At 32.1% G+C, this 24,438-nt stretch overlaps 2 protein-coding genes across 2 annotated transcripts in view; one reads left to right on the top strand and one right to left on the bottom strand.

Moving 5' to 3' along the window:
- Positions 1-1,409: 1,409 nt before the first annotated feature.
- Positions 1,410-15,480, bottom strand: LOC127734484 (survival of motor neuron protein-like). The gene is made up of 8 exons (XM_052244385.1): positions 15,430-15,480; positions 11,386-11,463; positions 10,375-10,494; positions 8,368-8,565; positions 7,941-8,075; positions 7,513-7,569; positions 4,026-4,151; positions 1,410-2,035 (listed from the first exon to the last, which is right to left on the bottom strand). Exons 1-8 carry the CDS (start codon positions 15,469-15,471, stop codon positions 1,976-1,978), a joined length of 816 nt encoding a protein of 271 aa, XP_052100345.1. The 5' UTR covers positions 15,472-15,480; the 3' UTR covers positions 1,410-1,975.
- A 112-nt stretch (positions 15,481-15,592) lies between these two features.
- LOC127734478 (uncharacterized) overlaps positions 15,593-24,438 on the top strand; it is a 33,783-nt gene continuing 24,937 nt past the window's right edge. The window contains exon 1 of the mRNA XM_052244369.1: positions 15,593-15,653. The gene's annotated coding sequence lies outside the window, so the exon portion shown is untranslated. The remainder of the gene's footprint in view (positions 15,654-24,438) is intronic.

Here is a 24,438-nt window from a genome sequence, read left to right as displayed (position 1 = left end):
TGACAAACTGAGATGTACAGACAGTAATGTAACTATATAGAAAATATCCTTGTCTATTGTAAGTAGTTCCTATTCATCTAGCTTAAGCAGAAAATTTAACATTGAAAACTGCTAATTAATTCAAAGTCACTGGACCATGTCCTAGGGGGCAGGGCCACAAAATAGTTGTCAAACTGATATGTACTAATGTGACTTCATACAAAATATCTTTGATCTATCACAAGTTTTTCTTATCAATCTGACTTCAGTAGAAAACTTACCATTGAAAATTGCTAATTAATTCAGTCACTGGACCATGACCTAGGTGGAGGGCCTCAAAATAGTCGTGATACTGATATGTTCTGATAGTAATGCAACTTTATATAAAATATCAATGACCTATCACAAGTAGTTCCTTTCAAACTAACTTACGCAGAAAACTGAACAATTGTTGACGTCGTCGCCGGAAAAGCAATCTCTATGTCTTGCTCTCTACAACTTTTATCGCAGATGAGACAAAAACAACATGATGTTGGAGGAAAAATCTGAAACCTTTCACCCTGACAACAGATGAAGAAATTGAAAAAGAACGATTGAAATAAATGCAGAAAACACACTAAAAGCTAACTAATTGTTATTGTTGGCATTTGTTTTTGTATAGACCAATGGAAGTAGGTTCTTTATATTGAAGACTTGATCACTTTGATAGGCCACTAGTCTAAGTACCACATGTTAGATAACTAATTGTTATTGTTGGCATTTGTTTTTGTATAGACCAATGGAAGTAGGTTCTTTATATTGAAGACTTGATCACTTTGATAGGCCATAATCTGATGGACAGCAAAATTGCTTATTAATTCAGTCACCTGACCATGATCTAGTGGGCAGGGCCTGAAAATGGTTGACAAACTAAGATATAGACAGTAATGTAACTATATTGAAAATATCGTTGTCTATTGTAAGTAGTTCCTATTCATCTAGCTTAAGCAGAAAATTTAACATTGAAAACTGCTAATTAATTCAAAGTCACTGGACCATGTCCTAGGGGGCAGGGCCACAAAATAGTCGACAAACTATTGGTGGCCATGCTTAATGGCAGATAAGGGCCATAACTCTTAAAAGGGAAGTAAATGTATAATTTCCTCAAAGTTTTATTTTTACTGTAAACGATGACGGATGATATAGTACAGATGATTGACAAGTAAAATGACAACATGGGAATAGCTCACACTGGTCCATTGAACAGACAGCCTAAACATAGCAGCACAAAATAATTCAAAGGACTAATGCACTAATGGAATGGAAAATTATTTATATAGAGTTCAATTGGAACATCTGTGGCCCGCAGCAGCTTTGCATAAAATCAAATCAGCTTTTATATAAGGTCTATGAATCTTTATTCTCAGTTAGTTGATAAAATGACATGTAGCTTCAGACATAAAAATCAAAATTTATTATTCATACAGCTATAGAAATAAGACTTAAACAACCAAACCTATTGAAAAGCCATATCTTTACAATGCTGAAGAGGCAAATCAAATTGTACCTTTAAGAACAAATATCTATCGCTTTAACAAAAGGCATAACTTAAACAACACAATTTATTTTTATTAACATTACATATTTCATTTGATAAAATACAACTTTTTAAAAATCCCACGGAAAATAAAAAGAATTGATTTTTACAAATAAATTAATATGACAAATTCATTTTATACTGTTCTAAAATGTCTGAAATATTTTATTGTTCCATATGTTGTAAAAAAAATGAAATATTGACTGATGATTTTAAAATGATATCAGATTCAAAAACAATGAATCATTCCTCCATTCATGACATTCATTCATAACTCAAGATACATACAAATGCTTGTTTGATTATTGACATCCCTGTCACTGCAGTACATGCTGGTTTGTACTCACAAACAAAATAACATTTACAACAAAGTAAGTAATGGAGAACAATATGAGATGTTGTTCAGTAAGTTCCCATATGTTATCTTGCCGAGTCTTGTTCTGTAGAGGTATACCTTTGACGTTTTCTTTGGTTCTGTCCCTGAAAAAGGTAAATTTAGTACTGTTAAATCTGGCTTATGTTACTTAACTATATGCCATACTCAAACAATTGTCTAATCCTAAATCAAAGAGGGGCAGCAGAGAAAAAGTAGTTGTTGACACTGATGTTGACAGGTGAGAGAACAATATAGTTAACTCCCTTTGGCCATGATCAGGGCCTCAGGGATTGTACCTTTACGAACAAATATCTATCGCTTTAACAAAAGGCATAACTTAAACAACACAATTTATTTTTATTAACATTACATATTTCATTTGATAAAATACAACTTTTTAAAAATCCCACGGAAAATAAAAAGAATTGATTTTAACAAATAAATTAATATGACAAATTCATTTTATACTGTTCTAAAATGTCTGAAATATTTTATTGTTCCATATGTTGTAAAAAAAATGAAATCTTGACTGATGATTTTAAAATGATATCAGATTTAAATACAATGAATCATGTATACCATAGTAATAGATACCATGTGAGGGCCTCAGGGAAGATTAGTTTATTGTAACTAACTGAGTTTACCCTCTTTAAATAAAGAATTTATTATTATTATTATTATTATTATTATCAGACTGGTATCCTTCCCTTTTCCCAAGCCCATCTTTTTCTTTGAACTACGCCAGTTCCCAAATTAATAATCGTTATTTTTTTCCCACCCTTTTCTATTTCCCCCTATTTCAGGCTATAATTTTATAAATATTATTTTCTTTTTTTCTTATTAAACTGAAAGACTTTTTTTCGTACTTAACATTAAGATATACCTTAATGTACTATAAGGTTGAAGTTTTTCAGACATCAATAACTTTGTCAAACCTTCATGGAATCTTATGAAATTGGACAGAAGCTTTTTAATAATCAAAAGACAGTATCCTGAGTAAAATTTTGATTGTTTTTCCCCTTATTAAACTGATAGATGGACTGAATTTTATTCTCTCACCTTGCTCTCTAAGGTTAAAAGTTTTTCAGACATCAATAACTTTGTCAGATCTTCATGGAATTTTCTGAAATCCGGAGAGAGCTTTTTAAATGAACAAAATGCAGTAGCCAGAAACTTTTCTTAGTTTTTCCTTATTTTACTGATAAAAGGACAGTTTGAATTTAGTTAGTCTGGGTTTAAAGTTAAGACATTAAATAACTTTGTCAAACCTTCTTATAATTTTATGAAAGCTTTTTTATCAATTAGAAATAATGTCTGAATCAAAATTTTTAATTTTTTATTTTTGCAGATTTTACTGACAAGTGTACTAAGTTTGTTTTGCAGTCAACAATAACATACAATCTGGGATACATTTTTAAGATATTTTTTGCTTTGAAAAACTTCATTGAAAGTTTTGAAACTTGAAAATAAGCTTCTTTAAGATTAAGAAATGGCATCTAATGTCTTAATTAATAAATGGGGAATGTGTCCATGGGACACAGATGATGCCCCTGCTTGCATATAAAGTTATAAAGGGACATAATTTAAGAACAGTAAAAGTGACACTATCCAAATTTGTACTTGATCTGAGTTTTGTTGTAATAAGCATTGTGTATAAGTTTCTTAACATTTGCTGGAGGCAAACTAAAGTTAGAGAACGGAAACAAAAAAATCAGCAATTTTTTTCATTTGAAAAGGGACATAACTCTAGAATGGTAAAAGTGACGCCACCAAAATTCAAACTTGATCTGTGTTTTGTGGTAACAAGCATTGTGTATAAGTTTCATATCATTTGGTTGAGGAAAACTAAAGTTAGATAACGGAAACAAAAAATTCAGCAATTTTTCCATTTGTAAAGGGGCATAACTCTAGAACGGTTTAAGTGACGCCACCAAAATTCAAACTTGATCTGTGTTTTGTGGTAATAAGCATTTTGTATAAGTTTCATAACATTTGGTTGAAGCAAACTAAAGTTAGAGAATGGAAACCAACTTTGGGATGTACAGACGTATGTACAGACGGACAAGGGTGAAATCCACTCCATTTTCAACATACCTGGTAATATCCTGTGTGATAGCCACTCATATACCAGGACATCAGCATACTACATAAGGCTTCATTATCACCATTCATTAACTCATCATTTATTGGTGGCGGAGGTGGAGGCACAAATGGGAGGCCCTTTAAAATGAATAATAAAAGAATCTAATGCAGATGTAGCTTTAAGTTATTACAACAACTATGATACAGCCCAGGGAATATGCTTCTGACATTCTTACAGTTTTTTTCTTATGATGTGCTGTTTGGTAAGGGGAGGGTTGAGAGATCACAAACAGGTTGAACACCACCAAGTCAGGAGCATGTTATTCAGTGATTGTCACTGGTTTTTGTCTGTCATATTTGTTTTTCCTTGAGTGTTTTGTCATAAATGAGGCCATTAGGTTTGTTTTTTCAATTGTTTTACCTCGATTGGTTGACTATATAAGGTATGGGTTTTACTCATTATTGGAGGTCTTAGGGTAACCTAAAGTTGCTTAAATGCCTGTACCATGTCAGGAATATCACAGTTGTTTTTCATTGACTGAAAACGTTTTATTTTGTCAGATTTTATGGATTTCCCCTTTTTGAATTTACCTTGGAGTTCGGTACTTTTTTTATGCTTTTTTACATGCATGTCATTTGGACTCATACTACATCCTGTTTTATATTCATATACTTCTTACTTCTTCTGCATGCCCTATTGTAGTAGCCATTCTGTCTGATTTGCTATGATTTTCGCAAAAATATGGTTAACTAGTAATTGTAAATACTGTTCAATTTAATGTTTTTAAATAGTTTATATTAAAATTTCACTAACAAAAGTATGCCCATCAGGTTGAAATATTGCTTAAAAATTTTAATGTATGACAGCTAATTATAATATCCAATATCAGCTGCATTAATACAACTAAATACATTAATATGTTTAATGTGTCTGTATCCTTACATAAGCTATTCTGTTAAAACCCTGTGACTGTTATATAATTGAAATAATTTTTAACTGCTTTAACTAGAGTAATTGCCTTTCACAATACCAAATAGCAAACAAAATGTTCCCAAGTTACAGTTTGAATTCAAATTCTTTCAAATGACTAACTGTGAAAATGTCCACCATAACTAGCGAAAGGTCATTGTTTATAGTATAAAGCAGGTGTGGAATAATTAAAATATTCATATAGTCCTTCTAATTCTAATGACTGACTTTCTGTTTTATTAAATTATTACTTTGTTTTTATTGTGAATGAGTTATTGTATACTTATTATTCAAATACTTTTATAGTTATTATTCATTTTATATGAAAGGGAGGTAATTGCAAAATCAATGATGAAGTAAAACATGACAAAGGTTGTCTCTCATTACATAACATGTATGTCACATATTTCATAGAATTTTAACTCATTTAGCAAAAACCTTTTTAATTTTCTTTCGAAATACACAATAAAAATTAAATAATCTTCTAATCATTTCCAAAACCAAATTAACTATCGACTATAACATTGGTTTCAATCCAATTCTATGGGCAAAATGTTTGTAATGATTTATACTGGTAAAAGAAAAAAAAAGAAAAAAAATATTACATGTATTGGTTTTTATCTTCAATATATATATATATATATATATATATACAACTCGTCTAAACATCAGCCCAACAATGTTAGATCTGTAAATTTGCTTTTCGCAAATTTTTTGGTCTTCCCTAGCCGGGATTCGCACTCATGCTACTGAGATATCGTGATACCAAATCGCCTGCACTGTATCCGACGCGCTAGACCACAAGACCACCTAGGCTTCACAAATTTATAAAGCTTTCAGTGGCCAGGTGTTACCTTTCCTCGTCAGTTTTAATCTAGCATCATAATACAGTACATGATATATAAGGCATGAAGATGGAATTGTTACAGATCAGCTGAAATATCTATTGTAAAGGATCCTACAAATTAATGCAAGATACAGTCACAGAAATAATTATATTTATAAGTATGTCTGAACCAGTGACAACTCTACAACAGATTTATCCATCGGATCACCAGCAGTGATGGTGATACATGGCTGTGTACATTCTGTATATACAACTTGTCTAAACATCAGCCCAACAATGTTAGATCTGTAAATTTGCTTTCGCAAATTTTTTGTTCTTCCCTCGCCGGGATTCGAACTCATGCTACTGAGATATCGTGATACCAAATCGCCTGCACTGTATCCGACGCGCTAGACCACAAGACCACCTAGGCTTCACAAATTTATAAAGCTTTCAGTGGCCGGGTGTTACCTTTCCTCGTCAGTTTTAATCTAGCATCATAATACAGTACATGATATATAAGGCATGAAGATGGAATTGTTACAGATCAGCTGAAATATCTATTGTAAAGGATCCTACAAAGTAATGCAAGATACAGTCACAGAAATAATTATATTTATAAGTACGTCTGAACCAGTGACAAATCTACAACAGTTTTATCCATCGGATCACCAGCAGTGATGGTGATACATGGCTGTGTACATTCTGTATATACAATTCGTCTAAACATCAGCCCAACAATGTTAGATCTGTAAATTTGCTTTCGCAAATTTTTTGTTCTTCCCTCACCGGGATTAGAACTCATGCTACTGAGATATCGTGACACCAAATCGCCTGCACTGTATCAGAGCGCTAGACCACACGACCACCTAGTCTTCACAAATTTATAAAGCTTTCGGTGGCCGGGTGTTACCTTTCCTCGTCAGTTTTAATCTAGCGTCATAATACAGTACATGATAAATAAGGCATGAATATGGAATTGTTACAGATCAGCTGAAATATCTATTGTAAAGGATCCTGCAAATTAATGCAAGATACAGTCACAGAAATAATTATATTTATAAGTATGTCTGAACCAGTGACAACTCTACAACAGATTTATCCATCGGATCACCAGCAGTGATGGTAATACATGGCTGTGTACATTCTGTATATACAACTTGTCTAAACATCAGCCCAACAATGTTAGATCTGTATATATATATATATATATATATATATATATATATATATAATCAGCTAGTAGTAAGGGTGTTTAATGTTCTACACACAAACTTAGGATGGTCTCAAAGACTTACAGTAATTAAAAATCAATTTATTTTCTTTAATCATTTAATGACTATAACAAAATTTGGTAAAATTTTGGAAATTGCTTACATTTTATTTAAAAACTACTGTAAATTAAGAAATTTTTGTGTGCATTTACTATTACTATTGTTGAATATTGGACAAAAATGTGAGATTCATTTAATACTGCAATTACAGAAAATGGTGCATACAAATATTGCTATAGAAGTTTAAAACGCAAGTTTTTATTTTGCAAACCTATATATCCTGTCACCATTTCCGCAATACAAATGTAATAATAAAAATATCGCAAAAAAATCTGAATTTACAGAATCATTAATATAGTAATGACCTAAGCAGCTATATATATCAACTTTAATATTGTGATAGCTACTGATAAATCATCATCTACTTACCCCTGATGGTGGTCCCATAAATCCTTGGGGGAAAGATGGAAAAGAAGGAAACTGTGGCTGTAAAAAAAAATATTTTAAGTTTGCAATCAGTTATTTAATGAAATTACTATAATAAATATTGGTAAATATTTGTCTCAAGTACATTGTACCACTTCATTGTCTTATGATAGTTCACTTCCTCAAGTGCAGGAGGTCATGGGTTTAAATAAGTTAATGAACTGATCAAACTGAAATTTAAAATTGGTAATTGCTGTTTCAATGTTGAGAAAGCATGATTTTGGGGTAAGAGCAGAGTGATTTAATTGGAATCATAATAATGTGTCTGTTAAGGGTAACATACTTTCCAGCTGTTAAAGCCTAGCCTGTAAAATAAACTATCATTATTTGTGTATTTCAATTGATTAAAACTTGAGTTCAGCAATATATACCATTGAAACACCAGGAAATGGAGGCATGAATGGCATTCCTGGCATAAAAGGAGGATTTGTACTACTACTGGCTGAATGTTTCTTCTTTCTTTCAGGTGCTGGACTCTGTCTTGCACTCCAATCCATACTATCTGACTGTAAACAGACAAATTATGTATTTTTTTCAAAATAAGTAAAGTAGGCAATTTCAACATGCATTTAAATACTAATCAATAGGGAGTTATCGACAGTGCATGTACATCTAAACTAAAGTTTTCAACAGTTTATGAATAATTGTCTTATTCTAGTAGGCATTTATTTTTCATTCATTTTCGACCAAGTTTTTAAGTTTAATCTTGGCCCTAATAATAGCCATCTATACTTGTTATATTATATAGTATACGTAAAGGCTTTTGTACATTAATATAATACATAAATTAGTATTTACTTCTGATTTATGTCTTTGTTTTTGTTTTCTGGTTGGCTGAAGTAGTTCTGTAAATTCTTTCTCTTCCTCATTACCATATCCTCTGTATCTTATAATACATGTCTCTGCTTCTTCGTCTATATCAACAATCTCAGCATCATATGTCAGATCATCTTCTGTAAACACAGCTCTACACTGATCCCCTACTTTCCAAGGACACTGTAAATATTGAAACTTATTCAGGGATCCAATAATTAATCTATATATATACTGTAAACTAACTAATTAGCGGGAGTGATTTATTTTCATGACTTTTGCAAGTAGAAAAATAACGTGACTATAAATCGACACAATCATGTAAAACTTGGACCTTTCCTCATCTAAATACTGCAAGTAAATTTGAAAATCACAAAATTAAATTGCTGCTAACTAGGATAGACATCATAGAAGAGGCATAATGTGAAATAAAGTATTCAATAAACCATGAAAATCAGATTAAGGTCAGATGACCATGTCAGACAGACAAGTAAACCTTATAGTGATTCTATTAACCGAATATAGTAGACCCAACAATTTACAGTAACTGTGAAACTGACTCGCAACTTAAAACTTCATGTCATAGATCTATGGCAAGAAAATAATTGAATAGATATAAGAAGATGTGGTATGAGTGCCAATGAGACAACTCTCCATCCAAGTCAAAATTTATTAAAGTAAACCATTATAGGTCACAGTACGGTCTTCAACACGGAGCCTTGGCTCACACCGAACAGTAAGCTATAAAGGGCCCCAAAAATTACTAGTGTAAAACCATTCAAACGGGAAAACCAACAGTCTAATCTATACAAAAAACGAGAAACGAGAAACACTTATGAACCACATCCACAAACGACAACTACTGAACATCAGATTCCTGACTTAGGACAGGTGCAAACAAATGCAGCAGGTTTAAACGTTTTAATGGTACCAAACCTTCACCCTTTTTCTGAAACAATAGTGTAACATCACAACATAAAAAGATACACTATAAAATATCAACTGAAATAGCTTAACTCAATCAAAGGACATACCTATTACTTAACTTTTATTATTAATTTGCATGAAATCCTTTATAGCTTTCAAATAAACACTCAACTATTATGTTCCACATTAATCGATTAATCCTTTTCACTTTAAAGTAGGAAAAATATGTTATGATAACACTTTTTTATACTGTATAAAACAAATGTATTTTCTCTGAAAATCTCTAACTTAAAGTCAAATATAATGTACTATCATGAATTGTTAAATAATAAAGGGACGCAAAATTTTCGTGGATTTTGAGGGCAGGCTAAGGGTTGGGGTCCTCAAACTTAAATACTCAAGTGAAATACAAATTTTAAGTCACTTTGATAGCATCAAATGAAGAAAGCATGAAAATTAAGTACCATCAAATGTTTAAATTTCTTGAAACCACAAAAAATGATACCAACATAGAATAAATACTCAGTATATAATTGTTATGAAAGGGGAGGTATGTATATGTATGATAAAATTTTATTTTGCCCATAAAATTGCAAATATAGTAAAATTATTTCATTCTTTCAAACATTATTAATTTTTTTAATAATAAATTAGAATTAGATAATAGAGTCAGGTCAGATCATTCATATGCAGATACATTTGTATGTCATTTGGGATGTCACTGTGACATCATAAAATGTCAAAACTTACCATTTCACACACAGTTTTTGGTAATTCATGCCAAGAACACAAATGAGGCTAAATTTATGCTTTATGCAGCTTTTCCTAACACCTTAATATTAATGACACAGTTACAATTTTTTTCTCCAGTTTTGCTTTTAATACAGACAAAATAATATTGATATCTGATAGAAAATTTACTTTTAAAGATCTAAATGATAGTATTCAATAGATTAAAAATCATTTTGTATTTAAAAAATTCAAGGACCAAAAAAGGTGACCTTATCATATCTCCTACTTTATCCATCAACTACAACAATAAAGTACTTCAATTTTTCAAAATACCTTTTTCTTATTTTTATGTTTCTTTTTTCTCTTCCTCTTCCTCTTCTTGTTTATATCTTGTTTGTTAGAGGTCTGTGATTCATTATCATTACCATTAACTACAGAACTATTTACTTTTGCCTATAGAAAAGAAAACATTTTATGAATGGTACATTAAATATAAACAGATCATCAAAAAATGATATACTAATTTCTATAATAAACATGATAAATGTTCTTTCAACCATGGAAAATCAATTCTGCCATGTCTGCCAGCACATATAATAATTTACAAAAATAAATTTTAAAAAGAATACTGGTATGGCCATGCAGTTAAAGTTTATTTTCATCTTTATTAAGGACTTTACTCTGACACTACAAATCTAGAACGTGTCACATTAAAATTTTACCTGTGTACTATAGTTTGTAATATATGTAAATGAAATATCTATGAAATGATTATGAGGACTCAGTTAACTGTGTTAATGAGTAAAAATCCCAAATTAGCTTTTTTTCTGCTTTACTCAAATTATTAAGGAGCATAACTCTGGAATGCCAACAGTGTTCTCCCCAGAATTTTCAAATAGCACCGTGGAAATTAACATAACACTGGTTTTCCAAAAAATATAGCACCATGGCCCTATACATTCTATTACAAAATCATCCAAGATAGCACCATGGTAGAAAATATAGCACCAGGGTACCACAGTGCTTTAAGGCCCTGGGGAGAACACTGGACAATATTTAATGACTTAAATTTACAAACAACCTGCATTTAGCTGTTCTTTGCAATGTGTTTAAATTAATATTAAAACATACTCATGTAATTAACAAATATTTTTTTTCACCCTGTGAAATGTATTAAGTTTTACTTGAGTACATATACCAAATATTAATCAAGGACCCTTGACAAATGCCAGAATGAAAATGATCAAAATGAAACTTGCTTTAAATACATTTAGGTTTGTAGTTTAGCCTTAGACTTTAATCTAAAATGTCTCCTCTATAATGAAAGAGATTTTAGTGGCTTACTTTCACCAGGTTCACAGCATTGTCATAAGCTTTAATCAAAGCTGTATCATCCCACAGATCACTGTCACTCTCTGCAGCCTGAAACAGAAAAGAACATGTAGGAAACATTTCTAGGGAAAAAACTGTCATTTCTTGCTATGGCGAGTTTTACAGTGAGAAAAAGAAATTTAAGATGAAATTTTATCAAGTATAAAATTTATCATTTTATATTAGTCCCCATGACAAAAGAGCAAGTAAATGACATCAAATTTAGATTATTTTTAAACTTTTGTTATAAATGATGATATACATAATATGTGCTCAGTTGATACAAATCTACAATCTTGATGCATCTTTAGACTCAAGATATTGGACTGTAGATTTTTTTTAAACCAGATTTGTAACAAATTTGTATATCTGAATGCTGAAAAATATTATGACAAGCATTGACAAGTAAAAAATAAAATGCTCCGCTGAGCGCAGCTTGAAACAATCGCAGAGGTCGAACCCTGAACAGTTGGGGCAAGTATGGACACAACATTCAAGCTTGATACAGCTCTGAATTTGGATTGTGATTAAATATTTGACACATCATAGGTTTCTGACACAGAATGAATGTGGTCCAAGAACTTAAAATTTTTTAATTTACCTATTATGGTCCAATATCCAAAATCTAAATACATACATGGTTAGATTCAGCATATTAAAGAACCCCAAGAATTCAAGTTTTGTTAAAATCAAACTAAGTTTAATTTTGGACCCTTTGGACCATAATGTAGACCAATTTGAAAACAGGACCAAAAATTAAGAATCTAAATACACGGTTAGATTCAGCATATCAAAGAACCCCAATATTTCAATTTTTGATAAAATCAAACCATATCATTATTATTTGCCTTTATATATAAATCAAAAATACCCAACTTAAAATGGAAATTTTAAAGAAAGAAAAAAAGGGAAAAAAAGGAAAGAAAAAAAAAGGAAAAAAAAAATCCTCCCCCAATTTTTTGAACCCCCTTATGATTCATCACCCCCAAACTCAATCCCAGCCTTCTCTTTGTGGTATGGTACCTTGCAGTACAATTCAAAGAGATCCATACACTAGAACACAAGTTATTGTCTGGAAACTGTAAAAATGCTTGTTTTTTTACCCTCATTCCAAAAATTTTGAGGCAATTACTCCCAAAATCAATCCCAGCCATCCTTTGTGGTATATATGGTACCTTGCAGTACAATTTCAGAGAGATCCATACACAAGTTATTGTCTGGAAACTAGAAAAATGCTTATTTTTGGCCCCTTTTTCCTAAGCATTTTGGGCAATTACCCTCAAACTCAAACCCAGCTTTCCCTTTGTGATATGGAACCTTGTACATTGTAGTACAATTTCAGTAAGATCCATACACTTACACACAAGTTATTGTCATGAAACTAGAAAAATGCTTGTTTTTTTGCCCCTAATTCCAAAAAGTTTGAGGCAATTACCCCCAAAATCAATCCCAGCATTCCCTTTGTGATAAAAACATATGGGTTATAACCTGTTGGTGATATAATGTCCCAAATGGGATATAAATTCACTGTGAAAAACAATTTTTTTTTTAGATTTTACATAAAACATCTTAAATAAGCCTTTTCTTCTTTATATTTACATGATTCTTGTACTTATATTATTGTGTAGAAAATATAGAACATGTAACTAGAGTAGAATGTGGGATTACCAGCAAAATATTTTCTTGTGAAGGAATTATACATGTTATAAGTGATTGTTGACTTTTCCAATTTATAAACATGATAAATGTGAACAAAAATCATAAAGATGGACCTTTATCTGATTTCTTGTGAAAATTAAAGACAATACTTTAAACATGTTAAATAACTTGATAAATTAATAACAAGAATAACAACACCATGCATGAACACTGTAAGAATCTGTGACAATAAGTGTAATGTCCATATCATAAACTACTATTTAATGTGTTCATGGTAACATTAATTGCAACTCAAATTGTATTGAATTAAGCATACTTCATTGGCATGTATAAACTTGATTCATATTTTAATTGTCTGATTTAACTCAAAGCAAGGCTTTACATAGTACTCTATATAAATCCTTACCCCAAGCAATGAAAATGTCTGATGATCAGTTCTTTTGTATTAACTACATTCTTGCCTGACCGTCTTGAGTAGCTCATCATCTGGTCATATAATGAAGTTACTCAATAACTGACAGACTTGGTAGTGTTTTCTGAGTATGAAGGACTATGGATGAAGTTTACAGTCCTTGTATGCTTTAAACTGTCATTCAGCATGTTCAGAGCACTGTTTTCAACGTTACGTATCTAATGACTTTTCAAAAGGTATATGATATCCCTATTGTGGAATTTGTCAATTAAACACACTTTTCTTCTTAGGCTGCATAAGACATGTAAGAACCTTCTGTCAAATGATGATCCATCCAAAATGATCACAATGTAAACAATTCTGACATACAGACAGAGGAAAAACACTCAACAGTTCCAAACAAGTTCAAATTGTTGCTTGTTCACAATGCCCAATTAAAAAAAAAGATAAAAACATGATCACGGACAAAAGACTTTTTCCAGAAACTAAGTTCTGCAATCACGAAATTTATTCTAAAATCATAATTTTGAGATGATTATCTCCCTTATTCAGGCAGTAGAACTGCTTCAAGGCAACAAAGTAAAATGAAGAGTTAACCATTGGTGATTTAAAATCCCTGTTGATCTAAAGATATTAATATAAATATAAAAATTAATAATGGTATTTTGTACTTGTGTGTCTAATCAAAACTTTGCAAATACTTGCTAGTCCAAATAAAGTTTTCTCTAGTCTGGGGCATAAGACTAGTGGCAAACTCTGCAGAATGCATCATGTTTTAGGGCTTTCTTGATGGTATCAGGTCCGTTTGATCCCAATACACGTTCGCACCCTATTTTTATTCAAATACCGATTGAATTATTAGATGTTTTTTTTTATTTATAAATCAAAATATTCATATTTTCATCAGTAGAAATTCAGGAATTTCAAAATGAATTTTTTTTGGGAGGGATTGGATGAAGACTATGGACCATCAGACAAACCAACTGACGATTTTCCACCACAGTAGACTTTGAACTTTGATTACAGTTGTGACTGTTATTTGAATTTAATACAATAACTCTTGAATAAACTGTTTATATTAGTGCATATTTGATAGTATTGGTGTGTGAATGGTGTATAATGTCATGAATGTGATGTTTCAGGGGTTTTTTTTAAATATTTTAGTGCTCTTTTAAATTTTATAAAGTAGTTACTCTAAATATTTTAGTGCAGTTTTTTTACATGAAATATTTCATGATTTGAATGATAGTGTACGGTTAAAGTGCATGAAGTAGGAAACCTGTTTACGTTTTTAGAATGTCACTTTATTTTGAAACAATAAAAAAAACTTATTTATAGCAATACACTAACTAAAACACGATTAAAAAATTATTCAACACAATACCAATTAAAACGGGTGTTAACGTGTGGGGTGCGAATGTGAAAGGGGACGAATGTGAATGGGAGCGGACGTGATTTTGGGTTAACAGACCCGGATTTTTTCTAAATGTCCATGATCCTGCAATTAGGACAAAATGTCTAACATTGTACAGTTTACATCTAAATTGTGAAAGTTGGCAGGTATGTATTCAAAACTGATTATTAAAACCCATTTGTATGACCTGTCAAAACCTTCAGGATCTCATCACTGACATCAGGTAGCACCTGCCCCATACAAGATAACTTGGGCTTGAGTAAAAACTGTTCAATTCCTGTTGAGATAATCATCTGTGGAACTATCCTTATTGGCATAATAAATTATTTATTGACTTGTTGCATTTTGTGGTAAGGGGAAACCTTCTGACGTACTTACAACGTCTGTCCCGTTGGCGTTATGTTTTACATGTTATCAATATCTAGCTACATGTAGTTAGTTATACAAAAAGAACGGACGCCAAGTTTAAGACGTTCTTTGTTTTCCTTAATTTCTGCGATTTATCATTTCCTAAATTTAGTCAAATTGTCACCTGTCCCCGTTGAAATAGAACAGTTCCAGCTATAGTGGCCATGTTTGGTAGAAAACCTATCGTTAGATGAAACCACAAATTTAATTGGACAAACTGAATATCTCATCCAATGAAAGAACGTGTTGGATAAATGTCGCACGTGTTTTGCTCTTTGGTTGGAAAGTAGAAAAAGTGTATATTTCCGGTTATTGATAGACCTAAAAAAAAAAAACGATTAGAGTAATGTAAGTAACGAATACTACAAACTACAAACTTCTATGTAACAACGTTCAGAATTGTTTCTCTGGTTCAGGTCGCTTTAATTTTTCACTAATTGATTGCTAACCCACAGGGGTTTGTTAACAAACCCCTGTGGCTAACCATTCTTTTATAGTCATTCAATTTCTGCTGACGACTGTAAATTGTATTCTTAGTTGCAGGAAAATTTGGACAGATTATGTGACTGCTGGTACATAATATATTAGCAGTTCTGCCAACTTTTCATGAAGCAAATGTGTGAGATTTGGCTAAAATTGTAAAGATCAAAGAGAAAAAAAACAATAGATGAAAGGAAAATGCCGCCAAATAAGCATGAAAATGTGTGAGTCTCATGCTATATGCCTGAGACTTGGCAGCCCTGCATTAGCATAAGATGCAGCTGGTATTACCTGTGAAAAGGGGACAAATTCAGCAAACGGCCCTTAGATTACACCTTATCACTATTTATTCCTATCTGGATAAGTTATAAAATTACACATCTTTTTAAACCAGTTGTCAGTCATTGTCAGTTGAAGCTATCTGGGGCCTTGCCCTTGATCCTTGTTCAAACAATTTACACTTTTGGTATTTAGCTTAATAATGTCTCAGAATGACCCTAGATCTGTCTCTGAATAACCTTCTGACATCGAGCAACAATCACTTTTTAATTTATGACCTCAATTTTTTAAGATTGTGATGCAAAGTTTTGCAGGAACTCGTGTGATTTTAAGTAATGTTGGACAAATTTGTATAAGTGTAAATATGTCTATACTTAAATTACAATATTCCGCTGTCAGCAGATTTACATATATAAACATTTATTGTAAAAAAAACAACAGAATGATTAAAAACCAATTGTTCAGAGAACAATTGCAGGTCTTTCCACCCCTAACGATATATTTGGATATGGAAGTATTAAAATTCAGTTTAAAATGTCAGTTCCAGTGTCAAATGATAGCCCATTGTTTGCTGATTCCAAAAATATATGGTTTCTATACAGTTTTATTTGAAATAAGGGAGATAATTTGTTACTTCCGGTCTGAAAAATTGTATTTCAGGTATTATTTGATTGTTAATTTGACACTGCTTTCAAAAATATATTAATCTATACATTCTTATATGATATAAGTACAAAAAATAGCCACTTCCGGTTTACATAAGGTCACTTCTGGTTTGATTTTTTCAAGGTCATATGGCTTGTAACCTAATGCTCAAAGTCCTATGGCTTTATAATGTATAAATATGAATTTAAAGCAAAGGTCAAATTTACCTATGACCTTGACCTCAATTTCAAATAATCAAAATAACAACTTATTATCTTTATTGTCAACATATACAGTAAAAAAACAATGTGAACTCGTGATACACACAGAAACGTAGACAAAAAAAATGAGCAGTGCCTTTTCCTATCATAAAAAAATGTCCTGCCCTCCACTGGCACCCTACCCCTTTCAATTTCTAGCTGGAGCACTGATATGCATAAAAAATAAGCGACATCGTGCGAAACCACAAAGCACCGTAAGAATAAATGTGGCGGAAGAAGAAAATAATAATAATAATCAGAACAAAATCAATAGGTCATTCAACAGAAAAGTGGAAAGACCTAATTTCTGGTGAAAAAGTACCTGAATTATGGAAATGTATCCAAAGTTTGTCCTATTGTTAGGATTTTACATATGAAATAATTTTCAATATAAACAAAGAAACACTATCTTCAGGTAGCATTTTTCTTCTCGTTTTATTAAAGTAAATTTTAAATAAAAAAATAAATGGAGACACAGATGATGCCCCCACTTGCATATAACATTATAAAGGGGTATAACTCGAGAACGGTAAAATTGACGGCACCCAAATTCGAACTTGATCTGTATTTTATGGTAATAAATATTGTGTATAAGTTTCTTTATATTTGGTTTAGGCAAACTAAAGTTAGAGAACGGAAACCAATTTTTGGACGTACAGACATACATGGGTACCACTTAATGCCCCCTCCAGTGATGGTGGGGGCATATAAACATAATATAAATTAAAAAAAATGAATATATATATATATACAAAGTTGGCTTATCAGTCAGAGCTCAGACATAAATAAGTCTAAATCTGCTTTTGACTCATAGTGGTCTAAATTTGTAAGTTTCTAGATTTGTCTCCCTTTAATTTAAGACAAATTATGACTTCAATAAGTCAATTAGTGTTAAGCAAGTCAGGGCCTAATCTAGGATTTTGAAGAGGGAGAAGTGACTTCTCCTTCCATGAGAGAGAAGGGAGAAGTGGTCAACTTCTTGTAGAAGTGAGATTCCATTACCGTTTCGGTTGCATCGTGTTTTCAAGCTTATCACTAAGGAAATTGTTTTATATTCAATAAAAGATGTACTTGCAGTTTTTTCATATGTTATTGTACACAATGTATATATAGAAAGTTCTTAATAAAAAGGTTTAGACAATATATAGTTGTTATTTATTTATTGATACCATAATGTGTTCTTAATAAAATGTGTTGATTGGGACATGAGGGAGTAGCCTAGTAATATTATCAAGATTATGATGCATTAAATTCATGTGCATCTGCCTCAATTTATTTTTAAAACACCAGAAAAATATGATGAATTTCACATGACTGGGAATTTAATTTATATCACCACTTGTCATTGTTTTGTAAAACATTATTGAATGTCCAGGACATTTATGTTAGTTGTAGAAAATTGAGATTATCGTTAAATATTGTAAGTCTATAAATGAAAATATCTTTCAATCTCAAGTTAATTATCCGATAAAGAGCTAATTTCTATCTTTTTTTTTAAAATATCATCCATATCAACGAAGTGGTCATGAGAAAAAATCCACTGCTGATCACAATCTGGTCGAGTGTTGTACGTTTGCAATCACATTATCCATCAGCTGTCTTTCTACCTTTTATATTTCAATTTTTATTCAATGAATATAATAAATCTACCGTTAATTCCCACCCTTTACCTACCGAATAGTAAAATTTATCGACTCGTGTAGGTAATAAAAATAAAACAAATCAGCTGATCGAGTGATTACGCAACATCCTCAGATGAAAATCATCGTAAAACGATAACTTAAATAGACAGTCAGTTTTCCGTTTGAACAGTTTTGAAAGTTATATCCGAGGATGTTCAAAGTCGCCGTTGTATTTATTTAATTTGATCGTTTACAGTATTAGTCCTGTGTCGTTTCGAGAATCTCGATTTTCCTTGTCAGCCGCCATTTTTTTTACCTGTGAGACTTGTCAATCACAAGTTGTCTCCCTTTTACCGATTTTGATAGCGATTTGACTTCGCTAAGAAGTCAGTCGGCCGGCGAGATTTAGCGATTTTCAAAATTCTTTGGCGACTTAAATCGTCATTTCGCCGGCAAGATTATGGCCTGTTAAATAATAAGACTCATGTTATTATGTACACAAACAGAATGATAAAATAAGTTACAATTCCACCCAAGGTAGCAATAACCTACTGCTTTTTATACGACCGCAAAAAATTTTTGTGGTCGTATATTGGTATGACGTTGTAGTCGTTGTCGTCCGAAGACAAGAAATATTTGACCTGAATTTTAAACTATATATAAGTTGCAAATATTGACTCCTACAAGTCGATAAGTTACCAAAATTGGTCAACTTCAAGACCCAAGCACATTTATAAAAAGGTCAAGCATCTACATGAAATTATGACAACATTGAAAGACAATGCTTTGTCTTCTAAAGAAAAATATGCATGAGAGCCTCAAAAAATGGAGATAATGTTTATTTACTTTACAATGCAACCATCTATAACCAAACAAAATGAGGAAAATAATCTTATGTTAGTAAAAATGTTTAATTAGATAATTAAATATAGATAGCTCAGGTCCTTGTGAACTCTCAGACAGGTTTATAATGTCATAGGTGGTGCACATTGATCGTCAATTAAAGTTACCATAAATAGGCCTGAACAAGTCTGTCATTTTCTGACTTAATCAAGTCTGAAAATGAAAACACATTTTTATAATAAATACATTTTTGGACTTCTGTTAGTCAAAAACAAAATACGACTTGTTTATGTCTGAGCTCTGACTGCTTATTAATGATCTTTGTACAAAGACAAAAATCTGCCTGATTGATTCCTTGTTTGATCTGAGGTGAGTTTCCCCAGAGTTCTCATTTTGTTTGCTATAACATTGTATAAGATCCTATTTTGAATAAGCTCTAGACTCAGGGCCTAATCTAGGATTTTGGAGAGGGAGAAGTGACTTCTCCTTCCATGAGAGTGAAGGGAGAAGTGATCAATTTCTTGGAGAAGTGAGATTCCATTACTGTTTCGGTTGCATAGTGTTCTCGTGCTTATCACTAAGGAAATTGTTTTATATGCAATAAAAAATATACTTGCAGTTTTTTCATGTTATTGTACAATAAAAACGTTTAGATAATATAGTTGTTAATTATTCATTGATACCATTTGTACTGTCAACTTGAATTTAAGTTTAAATTTGTTGCTTGGGACATGAGGGAGTAGCCTAGTAATATTATGATGCATTAAATTCATGTGCATCTCAATTTATTTTTAAATGTCCAGAAAAATATGACTCTCAGTTTACCTGATGAATTTTACATGACTGGGAATTTAATTTATATCACCACGTCATTATTTTGTAAAACATTATTGAATGTCCAGGACATCATGTTACATGTAGTTGTAAATTGAGATTTTCGTTAAAGATTGTAAGCTTATAATAAAAATATCTGTCAATCACATATTAATTAACTGATGCAGAGCTAATTTGTATCATTTTTATACGCCCGTTTACGGGACGTATTATGGTATACCGTTGTCCGTCTGTCCGTCCGTCCGTCTGTCCGTCCGTCGTCAACATGTCGGACATTAACTCAAAAACGCTTTAACCAATTTGCATAAAACTTTGGTGAATTGTTTATATCTATTGACGTGAGCTTCCTTTCGTTTTTTATAAATTTTAGATTTTACGTTTCAGAGTTATGGGGTTTTATTCATTAAAAAAAGGGGGATTTTCCAGTTTTTGGACAATAACTCAAGAATGCTTTCACCAACTTGCAAGAAATTGTAGTGAATTGTTTATATCTATTGACCTGAGCTCCCTTTTTGATTTTTATAAATTTTAGATTTTACGTTTCCGAGTTACAGGGTTTTATTCATAAAAAAAGGGGGATTTTCCAGTTTTTGGACAAAAACTCAAAAATGCTTTCAGCAGTTCTTATGAAACTTTGGTGAATTGTTTATATCTATTGATGTAAGCTCCCTATAGAATTTTATAAAATTTACATTTTACATTTCTGAGTTATGGGGGTTTTATTCATTAAAAAAGGGGGGATTTTCCAGTTTTCGGACAATAACTCAAAAATGCTGTCAGCAATTCTCATGAAACTTTGGTAAATTGTTTATATCTATTGATGTAAGCTCCCTTTTGATTTTAATAAATTTCTAATATGACATTGAGAATTAATTGAACTTTATTTGTTTATAGTCTGAAAACAGATTTACTAAGTATTGCGCAACAGCACAGTGTATTACACAACAGCAAGATATCTTTAATTGAATATAAATTCAATTCATATAACCAATTTCAAGTTCTTTGACTAGATTTATTCAGAAAACCTATAATATGTCAAATATTTAATTACAATCCAAATTGAGACCTGTATCAAGCTTGAATATTGTGTCTTTTTTTGCCCCAACTGTTCAGGGTTGGACCTCTGCGGGCGTATCCAGCTGCGCTCAGCGAAGCAGTTTATTTAAAGATATCTCCCTTATCAACGAAATTGTCGTGAAAAAAAATCCACTGGTGATCACAGCTGGTCAGTGTCGTACGTTTGCAATCACATTATCCATCAGCTGGATTTCTACCTTTTATATTTCAATTTTTATCCAATGAATATAATAAATCTACCGTTAATTCCCACCCTTAACCTACCGAATAGTACAATTTGATCGACTCGTAATAAATAAAAATAAAACAAAACAGCTGAGTGATTACGCAACATCCTCAGATAAAAATCATAGTAAAATGATAACTTTAACAGACGATCATCTTTCTGTTTGAATAGTTTTGAATGTTATATCCGAGGATGTGTAAAGTCGCCGTTGTATTTATTTAATTTGATCGTCGACAGTATTAGTCCTGGGTCGTTTCGAAAATCTCGATTTTCCTTGTCAGTCGCCATTTTTTTTTACCTGGGAGACTTGTCTTCTTCTTCTTCTATTGCATGGATATCCTTCCATTCATGGAACACCACATACAGCTCTGTATGTGTATTGAAATGTGTCACACAATTTTTAAAATTTATTTATACTAATAAATTTAAAATCTAAAAGGACACTTTTAAACAGTATAAATAGGAGGAATTAATTTTAAAATTTATATATGCGACTAAATTTAAAATCTAAGAGGATACTTTTGTACAGTAAAAGCTAAGCGGGAATAAACTTAAAATCTACAAGGATACTTTATACAGTATAAGTTAAACGGGAAGAATACCCTGTCTCTCCCTGTTTATCTGTCTATATACATACATACAAAAATTTGGCAAAGCACTGTTCAGTAGCCACATTATATACAATGTCAGTTTATGATCATCTCCTTGTATCCTATATATCTGAGTTATTACTTTAAAAGTCTGATTCTATGTGTATGAAGTTTATAGCATAGACTTGCCGAAAGATTATGGATATTGATAATGTCCTCCTTCTTGAATAATGCACAGAAGTGGCTACAGTCGATTACAAGCTGTACAATATCTTGTTTCTTTGAGAAAGTGTTTTTCCAAGTTTGTGGCCCAATGATGTTTATTGTATACATTTTCAGTTCTTGAAAAGCTTCTTTTCTTTGCTTAAATAGAGCCGGACAGTCTAGCAAGAAATGAATCTCATCTTCATCGCTCAATCCACAGCATTTACAAGTAGGTGCTTCCTTTCCTCCTGAATATTTATATTTTAGACTTTGTAAGAGATATGTTCCAGTAATTAGTCGTGCTTTTACAGTGCCTTTCTTTATATCTGAGATAGTTGAATTTAGACTGCTCCAGGATGGGTGAGTGGATCCAAAGGTTAGGCAGTTTTGACTTAAATGTTTTAAGGTAGATTTTTGTGATATATCAGATTTTAATTTTTGTGTCCAGAACTCTCGGATAGATGATTTAACTGTAGATTTCCACGATAGTTTAGTGGGCAAGCGTTGTTGGAGAGCAGTTATCTCTGGTAGTTGATATATTGATAGAAGCGGTTGGATCCTGTTAAAGAAGCTTATTGGATTTTGCATATTCATGAGGATTTGACGCTCAGAGAGATCCCTAATTGTACTGTTTTCGCATGAAAGTATATTATGGAGGAATGTCAGTTGCCTTTTGTGTATTTCTGTCTCAAGGGGCAATGCTCCGATAAGTAATAATACTGCACAGTTTGCTGTCCTGATAGGTAGAGATTGGAAGCTTTTCAAGTTCTTTAAATGAAATATATTTAATATGTCCATCTGGGAGTTGTTTAGTGGTAAAATTTCCAATCCATAAATCAGTCTTGGTAAAACATAGCACTGGTAGATTTTATAAGATGTTGCCGGGTTTAATCCATTAGTTCCATGTACTCCGGTTTTAATAAGAGAATAAAGTGTTCTCCTGGCTATGCTCATTCTAGCATCAATATTAAGGTCGTTTTCTTTTAGTTCTGATCTTATGATTCCCAGATGGGTTGTTTCTTTGGAAGGATATATGGTGGTGTTGTCCAATGTCCAACTTAGTGTTGATCTATCCATTTTTGCGGATTTATTGAGAATGACAGCTTTAGTTTTTTCAGGGTGCAGCGTTACCCGGTCCTGTTTAGAATGCCAGATAGCGGTAGATACCATTGTTTGAAGTTCTGACGGGTCGCTACTCAAGAAAGCAATATCGTCTGCACATGTTGGGCAGCCTACGTAGGTTGTTCCAATTTTTAATCCGATATTATGTGTTTTTAGGTCCTCAAGGAGGTCATTCACATACATTTTATATAGAAAGGGTAACAGTACTCCTCCTTGTCTTACTCCCTGTTTGATGCCAAAAGAGTGGCTGAGGATACCTTTCCATTTGACTTTTGATGTCAGTCCCGAATAGAAATCCTTGATAACTGTCCATAATGAGCTATTTGGAATATTTTCATAGAATTTGTCCATCATTATAATGTGGTCTACTACATCAAACGCTTTTTTACTATCTACTGTCATGAGAAATAATGAATCTAATGTTGTATGTTTGGATTCAGCTCGCGCTTCATTGATGATAAAAGCGGCCATTAGCATGCAAAGTCCCTCTGTAAAGCCAAATTGGAGAGTAGAAAGCAAGAAGATTTTGGAAAGACCTGGGAGGATGGAACTTTCAAAGAGCTTGGAGATAATAGGCGTCACTGTAATGCCTCTGTAATTGTCCATAATAGATGCTTCTTTTCCATTTTTCAATACTGGTGTAAGAATTCCAGATTTGAGAGTGCCAGGGACTTTTCGTTCTTTCAGAATTTTTCCAAATAGGTTTGTGAGAAACGTTGTAACAGAGTACGGAGAATTTTTAAGATGTTCAGATGAGATTCCAAATTCATCGGCAGCTTTTCTACAATTGAGTTTTTTTATCGCTGTAGATATCACATCTGACGTGATGTCCAGAGGTTCAGAGCAGGATTGTTCCTCGTATTGCTGTATGAGTGAGTGGCGCACATTACAGAGTTCCTGAAAATCATTATCATAATTGTTGTCCTTAGGGATGGCCAAGTCTTCAAAGTA

The sequence above is a fragment of the Mytilus californianus genome, unplaced genomic scaffold, assembly GCF_021869535.1.
Source record: "Mytilus californianus isolate M0D057914Y unplaced genomic scaffold, xbMytCali1.0.p SCAF_3, whole genome shotgun sequence".
Taxonomy (NCBI): domain Eukaryota; kingdom Metazoa; phylum Mollusca; class Bivalvia; order Mytilida; family Mytilidae; genus Mytilus; species Mytilus californianus.
The sequence above is the reverse complement of the archived record's forward strand: the minus strand, read 5'-3'. Positions and strand labels throughout refer to the sequence as shown.

What these genes read in the sequence shown, in the direction of transcription:
- LOC127734484 (XM_052244385.1), bottom strand. Translation starts at nt 15,471, where the DNA reads ATGGCCACTATAGCTGGAACTGTTCTATTTCAACGGGGACAG. An exon ending in AACATAAAAATAAGAAAAAG is followed by an intron (nt 8,566 to 10,374) that starts GTATTTTGAAAA and finishes CAATATTTACAG; the next exon opens with TGTCCTTGGAAAGTAGGGGA. An exon ending in CATTTCCTGGTGTTTCAATG is followed by an intron (nt 7,570 to 7,940) that starts GTATATATTGCT and finishes TTTTTTTTACAG; the next exon opens with CCACAGTTTCCTTCTTTTCC.